At 44.8% G+C, this 13,972-nt stretch overlaps 1 protein-coding gene across 9 annotated transcripts in view; it reads right to left on the reverse strand.

Moving 5' to 3' along the window:
* Window positions 1–13,972, reverse strand: part of SYNE2 (spectrin repeat containing nuclear envelope protein 2) — a 1,823,309-nt gene that overhangs the window by 191,000 nt on the left and 1,618,337 nt on the right. For all 9 annotated transcript variants that reach the window (XM_069207355.1, XM_069207357.1, XM_069207362.1 and 6 more), the window contains one exon: window positions 6,360–6,526. In XM_069207355.1, coding sequence (XP_069063456.1) covers window positions 6,360–6,526 — 167 coding nt within the window. The remainder of the gene's footprint in view (window positions 1–6,359; window positions 6,527–13,972) is intronic.

A 13,972-nucleotide genomic window follows, 5' to 3' on the forward strand; every position in this document is an offset into this window, starting at 1 on the left:
AGGAACAATTTTGTCTGAAGTATTTATTTCAGTCTGTTACATCAAGGGACATTACTTTGAATTCATATCTTTTGTACTGTTAAAAATTACTTTGGATGGTTTTATTTTGCTGACCCTCACTACCCCTACACACTAGCCATCTCTGCCCCTAAAAGTGCCTCTTCGTGCATAAACTACACCCATCACTGACCCCAAAACTCCACTGATCCCTAAACGGTAAAATACCTTTCTAACCCTAAACTCCACCCATCCCTGAACACTAAAAACCCCTCAACACACCTAAACGCCACCCATTCCTGAATGGGTGAACCCTATAAACCCCTCATTACCCATAAACTCCATCCATTCTTGAATTCTAAAACCCCCTTTCTATGCCTAAACACCACCTATCCCTGATCCTATATAAACCTGCCTCACCCATGAACTCCACTCATTTCTGAACCCTAAAAAATCATCACCATCCATAAAAACCACCAATTCATGACCCTTCAAATCCCTCACCACATCTAAACTCCCCCTTTCCTGAACTCCGAAAACTCTTTCTACATATAAAGGCCACCTATCCCTGAAACCTTAAAGTCCCATACCACCCTAAACCTCACCCATTCCAGAACAGTAAAAACCCTTCACCACTCCAAAATCTACCAATCACTGACCCTTAAAAACATTCACCAACCCTAAATTCCAATCATCTGTACCCACTAAAAAATGTACACCCCTAAATGATACTACTAATCCCTAAAACCTGAAAACCCCTTACTTCCCCTAAACATGACTCATTCATGAACCCTAGAACTCCACCCATATCTGATCCCTGAAAAAACCTCACCACCCCCAAAATCCCACCAGTTCCTGAACCATGAAATCCCCTCATCGTCCCTAAACATCACCCATCCCTAAACCCAAAAACCCTCACTCCCCCTAATCTTAACCCAAATGTGTGATTTTTTATTTTTCATTAAAATGACCTTTACTTTAGAATGTTTCCTTTAAATTTAGATTTGTTTTTCTTAAAATGTTCTTTTCTCAAAATTGTTTTTTCATTATTTGGTTTCCTCCAATATGGTTTCTCAGTTTTTGTTTTTGCATTAATTCACATGAATCAATGTACATATAAACACACACAGATATTCACCTTATAACACTCCGTGGAGGAGCACAGAAGACTGTTTTTTATCTAGTAAAGGTACCTTTTTTTGTGAACTGTTACCATCCAAACCCTACCTCCACAACAGAAAATGCAATTGTGTTATGATGCCTATGATGTTTCATTCTCTTAGCTGCATCACTCTTGCAATAACAGTGTTCATACACAATAGAGTTTGACAGCAGAGACTTTGAAGAAAATGTATAACGTGTGTTATTGCCTGCAGCTGCAGGTTCAATTAATTAAAAAAAACATTGCCTTGTATGAGTTAAAACATGATACCTCAACTAAAAATAAAGTTGCTCGAAATTGAGATTTTTTTAGCTCTCGCCTAGCAGCGCATGAGTTGTGCCTTCTAGACCTTTTGCCTTCTAGACCTAGACTTAGCGACCGCTGATTGCTTACCATTGGTTGGCTACATTGTCGATCTCCTTTGGTTGCTTTTTACTGGTTAGTTGTCATAGGCTTCCTTCCTCTTCATGTGTTTGTCTCTTGGATGGGGCATGATTACATTACTTGTGTTCCTCCACTGCTTTTTAGGCGCTCCTTTTTGTCTTTGTGTTTAAGGCTATACCATGCATCTTTTCAGAAGGTTCCCTTGTGCACTTCCCCCCCACCTGTCCTCCTTCATCTGTGTTGGGGCTTGCCCCCACTAGCCCTTCCTCTCCCATGTTCTTGCATGCCCCCACATGTCCTCCCCCTGTTTTTTTGATTGCCTGCACCAGCCTTCCCTCCCTCGTGTATTTGATTGCCTCCCACCAGCCCTCCTGTTGTGGCTTGACCTCAATTGCCTGTCATAAAAAGAAAAGCACTATGACACGGCCAGTGCTGGCCATGTCCGAGCACTTTTTTTTCCCAACTTTCAGCCATGTTACACAGCACTTGATGTGCAACATGGCTAACCAGTGCCAAATCCAATAGTCTCGCCTCGTAGATGAGACCTATTAACTTTGCCAATGCTTGTCTATTATTTTTTTAACAGTTTCCTAGCTTTTAACTGGCCTTGTCTCAAGAGGCATACTTTTAGCCAGGCCTATTTATAAGCAACTGGCAAACTGCAGGCTGGAACTTGTAGGCCCACACTTCTAAGAACAGCTGAACCACAAGTAAAAGAATGCAAAGTGATATTGGCTAAAACATCAGGACTAACTAAATATGTCACTCATGAAATGGTGTTACTTAGCAGCTAGGCTGTTACCCACCTTCCAGCGTAGGTGTGGTTTGGGTGCAAAACAACATCAGTCTGGTATTGTCGCTAACCCTCACAATATTTTATTAAAAGTTCGACTTCAAAATAGGAGTTCACACAACTGATTAAGCACCACTAACTAAACGTGCCTCCAATAAAGATGATCGAAAGTAACAGAAGTCATCGCACAAACGCAGAAAGACCAATATCAATTGTTGCTGTTACCTACCCCGGGATTTTCAAGTCACTCCAAATCAAATATATTACTGATCAGAAATCACACTAATGAATGGGGAGGCAGAAAGGGCATGAGATAGATTAAATGGGCCAATGGATAAGACCCTTAAATGTTAAAAGCAACCAAAGAGAAAAGGCTGCATAGACCCACGTGGATTTCAGCGAAATGAAATAGTTTTAAATATGAAAAGACGTGCAGAAATATTCAACAATACTGTGGCTGAGCTGGAGCAGCACTGTTTTAAAGCTGCAGCAAGAACGTATCACAATGTAAGGGGGATATTTTTTCATTGCCGTCATCCAATTTTCTATCACTAACATCTACTTGGACTCAGCCTCTTATTTCGCAGAGTAGAGCAATATCTAACTACTGGTATTTGAAAATGTTTATGTATGCTGTTATTTGTATCTTTCTGATATTCATGCAAAGGATGCTGCTATCTATCAGAAATAAAACCAAATCAAACTAAAGAAAACACAGTAGAATGTAAGACACTATAAAGGTTTCTGTTCAAAATAATCAACACCTGTGGACATTTTTAAGATGTATTAGTGTCCTTTGGTTTAGAAACACAGTAGCAGAAACAATCGGCTTGAACACAGTGGGCTCTGCACAAACGGCCTGGAATTGTTAGCGTCACCGTGAAAGAAGAGCAGATGTGAGAGCGGAGATGCTCCATGAGAACACGTGTACTTTAAAGGCTCTTCTTTGTCTGCGCCGGGCTAGATTTCGTGAAGCGACCCGACAATGCCCCCGTTGAGCTGCACAGAAGCGCACAATACAAGTCTGAGACCTCCCCTTGCACGTCACGGATGCCATATGGCAAATCGGAGCTTGTCGCCTGAGCTCGTAGAATCACTTCACGGCTTAAACCCCTCAGCCGGGCTAATGTCCCCATCTGCTAATGCTGTTTGGTAGCAGGGTGAACCGAGTTGTTTACCACAAATGCTTGTACGTGGAAGGGCACAGCTTAAGGGATATTAATAATTGGGTTTTAACACACAGTAAAACGCCCCAAACTAGAGCAACTTTTCTAGTTTTGACAAAAGACGGAAGAAATACAGAGGGGCTCATTTCTGGTTGCCAGGATTTAACTGCCGGCAACTTAGACACGAGAAAATACCGATACCGCATGGTTACAGCCCATTACAAGTTTTCCTGTCCGAAATTATGTAGAACCGTGTGGTAATAGAGTTTGAGCAGCCAATACGAGTGCTTTTAACTTCTATTCAAAAACTTTTACCTGGGCAATTTATGCCATGCGTTCCCTACCTCAAAGTAGTTTCCTTTTGCCATGCTTTTCCTAACAAAATGTGCACGAGGAAAATGATCAAATGTGTGGTAATTTTATGTATTTAGTAATGCCAATTTGGACACAAAACCCAATTTGCAAATTCGTCAGAAATCTTACAGTTGTACGGTCATTCAGAATTAGGGCCAGTGTACGAAGTTGACGCGTATAAAGGCATTCCTTGTTATACTGGACAGACCTCAATCGCAAGATGGGTGCTTTCTATAGGGGTGTCTGTCCACAGCTTCACATCTCTGCGCATCCCGACATTCCAGCTGGTTGAAGAGTCTGCAGAATAGGTAGGCAGGAGGTGCAAGCTAATATTAGGGCGGCTAACATTCCATTATCCCTTCACACAACACGGCGTGCGTGGAGACACAGCGACTCCGCGAGCGGAGGCACTTTGCACCTGCAGAGGCATCAGAAGACGATTGTTGGGCATGGCAAGAGGACTATAAATCACGTAGCACCTTTTCGTGGTTTCATTCTATGTCAGGCCCTCTTAAAAGATCCAGCTCGGCTGGTGATCGGCCATGCCGTATCTGAGTGCTAATCCCTTCACCAATTCCCCTAAAAAGTCTTGACTCCTAAATATTGCAGCTCTTGAGAGACATGTTGAGCCAAGTGGAATTAAATAATAGTCCTAAAAGTTTGAAATACCAATGGTAAATATCATGGTCTACAATGCATAACGCAGAGCAACCACACAGTGCTAAAAGACCTGGTCTCCAGTGGGTACATTTTAGTCACGCAGCTAGAATACTTGTAATCTAATCTCAGTTTCACCACTTTACCCTAATATTCTGGTATGCTGAAAATAAACACTGTGTTAAACTGAGCAACACCCACAACACAGTGAAGTTTCCATCTCATGAAAATCACTGCCACTCCAGTAGTGGTCTAATGGCTAGTTAGAAAAAATAGAACTGGAAAACACAGTTTATAGTACCGGCCTATCATTGGGCCAAATTGTGTGCTTTTGGCCAATCACTCTCTGAAGGTATTCCTCTGCTACCTTCCTGGCACGACTGGGAGTAGTATTTAGCATCAATGTAAAAGCTGCTTTATGCAGAGGTTACACAATAGACTTGATCTTATCAAGGTGAGGGGAGAAGAGCCAAGGCTTGTAGTATATTCACTGACATGCAATATGGTGGTAAATGTTCAGCCTTTGTAGCAAATAACACTTTGCCGCAGTTTCTTCGCTATACTTCAAACAAAATGTTTGATCTGGGGCAAATCATACTGTCCCAGTGCCTCTGTTCACTAATTTTGACATCATGTCAGCACTTTAAAAAATGCTTAATGAAAAAAAATAAACACCAAGGGCATACTCTCAGGCCAGGTCCCCAGCATTATTTTCATTTACGCATTTAGATCTATTAATCAGCAGGCAGCTGGAGTTACATTTTAATTGATACATGTGCTCCTTAAACTGTATTGTTAGTAACCCCTCTTGTGCTTTTGTGATTCAGGTCTTCCAGCCTAGCCACCAATAGGTACCTTTAATACAGTTGATAAAAGGCTGAAAGAGAACTGCTTGTCAACTGAGAGAATTACAAGTGTCAGAGAACCAAAAATGCTTAAAACCCAAGTACGTGAATTTGCATATCATGTTGACTTCTACTGAAATGTGGGCTGATTTTGGAATGGTGACTCATTTTCATATTTCTGTTTATTCAATAAAAAGTGTTTTGCAAAAAATTAGAACCCTTTTCTATTCCTACAACAACTTATTATAAAACGTGGGCCTCTTGTTTGGGTGCTGTCAGCTAGGACTTAATTAAGGAACATGATGGTGTCTTTTATAAACATGTCCTCTGTAACAACTGGTAAATTAACTCTAACAGGCAACGAGTAAACAGATTCCTATTTTGTTTTTAACACCAGACATAATTTCAGAAATAATATGTGCCTAGTAACCTATTTTCCAGTCCTTGCCCTCTTTTATTTCTGCCCCCCAAATCACAAAAAGCATTTCACCCCAAAACATTTTTTGGAATAATCCACCTCTGAATTGTTTTGGTCAAAACTGAACAACTTGCAATAAAACTCCCAAAAAGCCATCCAAATCCTCCTGTGCTAGACCTATTGAGTATGTCTCGTTGTGTCTGTCAGTATTCACCATAGCACCATGTTGGCTTTCCTGACAATACAACATTCAAGGAAATTATTGTAACAAAATACAACATTCATTATCTCTGATTGCAAACGTTTGCAGCAAGGTAACACTGGCAATAAGTAGCAACCACCTTACGGTGCCCACATACCCCTATTTATTCATAAGTTAAACAAAAGTGACATTTGCCAACTTAGGTGAGTGTCCGCCCCAGTTCTGGCCAATAATAAAGACAAACATTTGCTCCTTAGTTTGTGACTTCAGGAGGATTAAAGGCCTTTCCATGTGTGTAATGTCCAATAAACCCTGAGTGTTAAAGAAGAGAACTTTGTAAAGCAATCACCAAGAAAGATGCTGCCATAAGCATGTGCTTACCTCCCTCCAATGACATCGAAAAGATGCTGCCAGCGATCATTGATTTTGCCGAGCTTGTTGTCGATATCTGTAGATCTCGTCTGGTTACTGGCCATGATAAGTTGGTCTCCCATTTGTTTCAAATGCAGTTTATTTTCACTGAACAAATGTATTTCTTCAACACAGTCCTGACAAAGACATTAATGAATCTCAAATCAATGCCTTCACTTTAAAAATTGATATCTTTTTTAAAATAAACTTGTGGTAGAAGTTGAGAAATAATAATTTTCTACATGTCGTGGTGTGTAACACAAGCTTGTTAAAGGGGGAAGATACTGTACATCAAGGAAGGGCTTCAATCATTTAGTCACAGACAGCAGAAGAACAATCTTCCCACTTAACACTTACACCAGAACACCACGAGACAGATTACCTTCAAAGTTTACTGCTAGATCAGGACAGGTGGGCATTTAAACAAGTTTCATTGTTCCATCTCTGTAGAAACCTTGGCCATCATTGCCGAATACAGAAATGTATGACTAATTTCTTCAGACAACTATCAAGGCTGAAACAAGGTAGTATGTTTACAGCTCAACATTCCTAGTGAGTGGGACCCTAGAGAACCCTTTGCTCTCCACTGTGAGTATCTGCCAGGAAGAGTGCTGTTCGTTATCGCTCTCTGAATATGATCCAGTTTTCACATTTTAAGTTTGACACCTAACAGTTTTATTTGACAATCTCCAATTATACAAAAAAGTGACGGGTAAAAATGTAACATCTTTTGGAAAATTCTATTTAAACTCTTTACAATTTATTTCACAGGCAGGTGGGTTCAAAACGAACCCACATACAAGTCATCCAATGTTGAGTAATATAGCATGGTTGTACATGCAGCTCTTAAATTACTTACTCCATTTGCTTTGAAGCAATGTAATATGCACTACGTTATCACCTGCACATTTAACAAAAGACATACGCTTTGCAAAGGCACAAACAAATGAACAGAGGTTGGAATCTATCAGTGAGTGAATTTTGGGTGAGTGATAACGAGAATACATCGCAGGACACGGATGATTTTCAACCTTCAAGTCATGAATGTTATTTTTTTCTTAACAACATTTTTGTTATGTTTAACAACGCAGGCAACATTCCCTGTGATACAGATGTTGTTCCAAAACAATAATAGCTCCGGAATACAATTTTGAGATCAAATAGGCAAATCAAATAACTTTACATCAAAAAGGTAACCCGTGATGAGTCCATCACTTCCCCATACTTTATCATATTTTGGGGGGCAGGCCTGTGCTTCACAAATTGGCTTCTCTTGGTGGGCCCACCAGTCAACTTCTTTTTTGCCATGCTGGCAGAGAAGGAAGCATACGCTGTTTCCAGTGACGGGCAATATCATTGTTGGCCGCTAGACAGGCCATTCCTATAAGATTCCTTTCAGCTCGTGGTCCTCCCAGCTCCTCTAGAAGTCTCAACAAGGCCACCCTTGATCGTAAATCAATTGGGTGGCCGAGTATCACAGAAATTTCACAACCCACCTCTTCCCAAATGGGCCGCAGAGCTGGGCACTCCCAGGCTACATGGTAGAAGTCTGCATTTGGGCAATGACAGCATGTGCAAACTGTCTGAGCTGTGTGGTCCATCCGTCACATCCGGTGAGGGGATATGTAAGTGGTGTGGAGATAGTTAATTTGGATCACTCTCAACCATGATGAGACCACCAATTCTCTTGGAGCTAAGCATGCTTTCCTTCAATCATCATCATCTAGTTCACCTATCCAATTTACCCATTTCTATAGGAGGGAAGCGAACCCATCTTGCGCGTTTATCATTAATGATCAATGATTGCAGATACGGACCATTTGCCCAAGTGCCCCATGAGGAGCTTAGCCTTCAAGGGACCATATTCAGGGATCTCGTCCTCCACCTGGAAATGAGTTTGTAGAACATGGCGCAATTGGAGAAAGCAAAAGAATTGTGTGTGGGATAAGGCATGTTGGTTTCGCATTTCCTGAAAAGACATCCCTAAGGTATGTGACCCCATTCGATCCCAGTGGGTGGAACGCTGGAATTTCGACACCTGCCAGAACCAGGTGCCCCACCAAAGAGAGGTCATGCCTGTCAAACGCCACTCCCATTCGGTGAGATGGAAAGCTGTGCTCCAGCAGTGCACAGCTAATGGAGTGCAGGAGGGCACTGCCAAGGGCAGCCGATCTCCACATAACATGTTGAGGAGCCATTCAAACCCTAACCAATGTAGTTCCAAGCGATAAGGGGGGAGTGGTCATTCTGAACTCCTGTGAGCCACTCATTAAATGGGACCAGCTGGGAAGCAATAAAGTAGCCGCAAATGTTGGTCACACCAAGGCCACCATCAAATGGAGATTTCTGTGCTGTGGGGAAGGCTATACAATGTTGCCCTCCTGCCCAAACAAAGGCTGTCAGTTGTTGCTGCACTGGATTGAAGGACAGGTGACTAAACCTATGTAGGTCCCTGTCTAGAGCTGCAGTGAGCGGCTGGAAGTTAAGGGACTAAGTCAGTTTTGAAAGGTATGAAATATGGATCTCCAGATACAGAAAGGAATTTCAAAGAACGGGGACCTCAGGGCACCAGTGATGTGACATGGCTTCTCCAGCCACCACCAGCAGGAGAGATTTATGGGCTTTAACCTGCAGACCGAATGCCATCTCATAAAGGTGGAGGAGTTCAAAGCACCTACGTACGCCCTGAAGTCTGTGGGCCACTGAGGAAGAGTAGGATGTCGTCTGCATAAAGGACGATGCGACCCCCAGTGCACCCCTCCCACTGCCAGTCCCAAATCTGTGCATCGCATTGTATCAGGAGTGCCAAGGATTCTGTGGTCAGAGCAAACAGCAATGGTGACAGAGGGCACCCCTGAAGTGCACCCTGCCAGATCGGAAAAAGTGAGGACAGGACTCTGTTGACCTGGTTTTGGGCTGCCGGTAGGCCATAGCCAGCTCAGTGGAGAACTGCATCGAGAAAGAGACCATGTCAAACGCCTTTTGGAAGTCAATCTGGAGGGCCAGATCATGATTTAGGTGATGCAACATCTTCGGTCCCAACAAGACAGCATGGAACGACTCTTGGTGGCCCACCACCCTTGGACCTCCCCCAACACCCACCACCCACGCACGCAATCCTGGCATCATACTGGACCCATCTCTCTCCATGACCCAGCAAATCAACGCCATATCATCCTTCTACTTCAACACCCTTCGTATGCTACGCAAGACTTTCAAATGGATTCCTTTAGAAACAAGAAGAACAGTCACCCACGCCCTCATAAGCAGCAGACTGACTACGGCAATGCCCTCTACGCAGGGACCACAGCCAAGCTTCAGAGAAAACTCCTGCGAATCCAGAATACAGCTGCACGTCTCATCCTCAACCTCCCTCACCACGAACACATCTCCGCCCACCTCAGATCCCTACACTGGCTGCCCATCAACAAAAGGATAATTTTCAAAATCCTTGTCCACGCTCACAAAGCCCTCCACGACACTGGACCGGCCTGCCTCAACGAACGAATCAACTTCCACAAACCAACTCGACAGCTCCGCTCTGCCGACCTCGCCCTCGATACAGACCCCCACATCCAACGCACCACTTCCAATGGCAGACCCTTCTCCCACCTCGCCGCCAAAACCTGGAACTCCGTCCCCACCAACCTACGCAAGACCCAGGACCTCCGAACCTTCAGAAAGCACTTCAAAACATGGCTTTTCAAGCAGTGCCTTGAGACCCTACCGGGTGAGTAGTGCGCTTAAGAAATTTATTTATTTGATTGATTGATTTATGTGACTGGGAGAGTGCTACTTGTGCCCTTCGATGTAATGTTGAGTGCTTCTACCAAGCATAAAGCCACATTGGTCAGGATGTATGAGGTGGGATATCGTCCAACTCAAGACTGAACCTAGTCAGCAAAACTTTAGTGAAGACCATGATGTCGATAATTAATGAAATTGGTTGATAGGATGAACACTGGTCAGCAGGCAATCCCGCTTTGCATATTACAATGATCGTTGCTTTGTCCAGATCGGGGGAAAGGAGCCCCAGGGCATTCCCTCTCTAAAAAAGGCCAATAGGTGGGGCACTAGTAGGGTGCAATAGCGTTTGAAATATTCAACGGGGAAGCCATCGAGGCCTGGGGTCTTGCCAGATTGCAGACCAGATATGGCCTAGTCTACTTCATCAGCTGTTAATCTTACCCATGGACCACGGGCGCATAATCGAGGGTGAAGGTATGCCTTGCAGAAGGGAATTCTTGGTCTCGCATTGAGCTGACGGAGTAGCCCTATAGAGGTTTCAGTAGAATGTTGCAAACGCCAGAGCTATTGTGGAGGGGTCCTCATGGAGAGTACCCGAGGGGTCTCTAAAGGCTGGCACAAATCTGGTGGAGATGTCTCGGTTTGCCATCCAATATAGTCGATTGCTGGATTTGTCACCCGACTCCTAAACTTGCAGAGTTGAAGTCTTCCAGCACTGCTTCCCCTCTTCCAGGGAGAACTGTTGTAATTTAGACTTTGTCACAGTCAACAGGCGATGTAGCACAATTGGCTCGGGACCACCTACTTGGCTTTCCAAGGCGAGTATTTGGGTATCAAGTCTGCTATTTGTGCTAGTTCCTTTCGGCACACGTAGGCTTTGAGGAGGCCCCATAGGGTATGCTTACTTGCTGCCCACAATATTGCGGCCGAGAACACCAAGTCAGTCTGGAAGAAGGTTTGTATCTCCTCTTTCACACATGTGGCGTGATCTGGATCTAATAGGTGCCATGCGCTAAATTTCCACATCAGGTGAAGAAAGCCCAACCGAGCATCCCACTAGAGGAGGAGGGGAGCGTGCTCAGATATACTCAGAGGTAGGATTCCGATGGATTGGACGGATAGGAGGTAACCAGCCGGGAGCCAGAGGAGGTCGATCCTAGACTCAGTGCAATGAGCAGAAGACTGATGAGTGTAGGACCACAATGAGGGATTCTGTTATGCGTAACCATAAGAGATGCCCATGTAGTCAGACCAAGAGACCAAATGCGAGGAACTTACTTTTTCTGCAGGGCGTGGAGTATCAGACATGTCTATCGTAGGGTTGGGGACCACGTTAAAGTCTCTGCCCATCATGGTCATTCTCGGCAGGAGGCCCAGAACTATAGACTGTACAGCAAGTAGAGTGGGTTTCAGGAGCTGTTGGGGGATGCAGCAGGAGATAAAGTTGTAGTGTTCTGCTGCCATAATTCCCTCAATCCCCACAAATCTTCAGTGAGTGTCTTCATGTACTTTGGTAACTGTCATGGGAAGGGTTTTGTGTAGCAGGATCATGACTCCCCTTGAGCCCCAAGTCAAACTTGCATGGTATACCCATGAAGGGCCACTGAGAGCCTAGAAGATGAAGCTCCTGGAAGAAAATCACATTTGGTTTGTGTTGTCTGGCACAATGCAGTACTGCAGACATTTTTTATGAGATCCAGAAAACCGTTTACATTCCAGGAAATAATGTTAACCATTAGCGGGGCTAAGTGTGTGTGGAGTAGGGTCCCACAGTGATAGAGGCCAGTTAAGCATGGTATCCCAGAGCCAATAACTGACAATCAAATAAACACAGTGGAGAGCTTGCACAATGATTACCTGAAAGGAAAAAGAACACACAAGAGAACAATCCCAATTACCATAACTCAACCCCACCAATACTTCCTTCCCTGAAGCATTTGTTGCCCTAAAACAGAACATGAATTAAAAAACTTGGTGGGGAAAGTTTGGGCGATGTTTACTGTCACTCACGTAAAGGATTATAGTGCCTGACAGCAGTTGTAAGTAGAAAGATTATTCTTCCTCCCCCCATGGTCAAGGAGTCTGGCAGCGGGCGTACCTACCATCCCAGAGTCAAAGGTTTATGGTCTCTGCCCATTCAGACTGGCAAGGGGAGGATGAGGCCAGGGGATATAGTGTGCTGTCCGGGGATCCGAACAGCTGCAGGGTATCAGGGAGGTTCATGTCTAGATCTGCCTCGCTAGGGTTCTCCTTGATTGGCGGTGGGCTCACTGAGACTTGCTGTCCGTCTTGGCCTGTGAACGTTTCTTCTGGGGTCCCCGTGCAGGTAGTGGCAGAATAAGACCCTCTGATTCTGGGATCATGTGGTCAGTTGTTCCCGGGAGCCACAGCAGCCGCTGCTCTGTTGCCCACACCAAGGGTCTGCTCAGGGTTATCCATGAAATAGGTAGATGAATAAAAAATTACCTTAAGACACATGAGGAACAGAAGCAAGTAGCAGATGTTAACAGCAGGGAGCTTCTACTGGACTGCTTCAAAGGAACGTTGCTTCTGTTGGACCGCTATGGAATCATTCACGAAAATCTGAATCTTGGCATTGTGATGATGGAGGTCTTGTTGGGTCCAAGCTTCGTGTAGGATTGAGTTGCAGTTCCGAAAGTTCAGGAGAGTCCAATATGTATTGTTGTATTGTCCAATATGAGAGTATATATATATAGTTACATATGGAGCAGTTTGCAGCATCTTCTGCCCTTTCCTCTAATGTGGCCACAGCGGGCATCAGCTTTGATACTTGATGTTCAAGAGTTACCACTTTAGCTTCTGTCATTAAGATATGTATTTCAGTCTCCGTCACTCGTTCAGCAATCTTGCGTAGATTGTGGCGCAGGGGAACGAGGTCAATTTGGACACAGTAAACTTAGCGTCTACCACCTCCACATCCTGGATTGCCTCAAGGACTACTCGTAAGTCCACTGGTGGCTTGAGCTGGATGGCAGAGGGGAGATCCCCCTCCGGCACCTTTAGTGTCTCATGTCGCAACAGTGTATTCGTCCATTTTGATCTGTGCTGTTGTAGGCGGGGTTTGCCGCGGCCCATATTTAGCTGTAAGGCAGAAAGGGAGGGGTAGAGGTGAAGTGTCTAGGTGAAGGCTTGCTTGCCCTAGGGCAGCCCGAGTAGAAAACAGCCCTAGGTCCCACAGTAAAGTACTCTGTGATGTAGAGAGTAGTGTAGAGGCCGAGGGGGCTCACAAATGGGCCAGGTGATCCTGTGGCTCTGAACCGCTTGCTCCAGGGAAACATGAGTAGTTGGCACATAAAATGGTTTGATAACTGAAATACCTTTGAAACAATGGGTGAGTTTTATGTCTGACAATCCACTCACTGGGATCTGCCACACTTCTGGCTATGAGACACACAGTTGCGTTCAGGTGGGGGCCTCTGCTTCATCCTGCACCCCGGGAAGACAGTCTGCAGCCACTGATTATTGGTGGGCCCACAGCCCTCAGATGTAGTCTCCTGCTGAGTGGCCAGAAGCTCCCTGAGGCCGAGCAGCCCTCCTGATGCAGGCTGGGACAACAAGTGGGAGAATCCAAGCCGCTGCATCCTCTCCTGCTAACGTTGACCGGAAAAGGAAGGTTGAAGGGGGTCAGGCGGGTGGCAGTGTTGGCGCAGCATCCGCTCGCCCCGCTGCACTGTGGGTCATCACCCCCAGCTGGCAGTCACTCCAAGGGCGGCTTGGGCTCTGTCGCCAGTGGCCAGGCAATCAGTAGTGAAAAACAGCACCCGGAGGACCCAGGCAAGGTACTTCACGGGCCTCAGTCAGCGCTGCCCAGGTCC

Source organism: Pleurodeles waltl, chromosome 9 (genome assembly GCF_031143425.1).
Source record: "Pleurodeles waltl isolate 20211129_DDA chromosome 9, aPleWal1.hap1.20221129, whole genome shotgun sequence".
NCBI lineage: Eukaryota > Metazoa > Chordata > Amphibia > Caudata > Salamandridae > Pleurodeles > Pleurodeles waltl.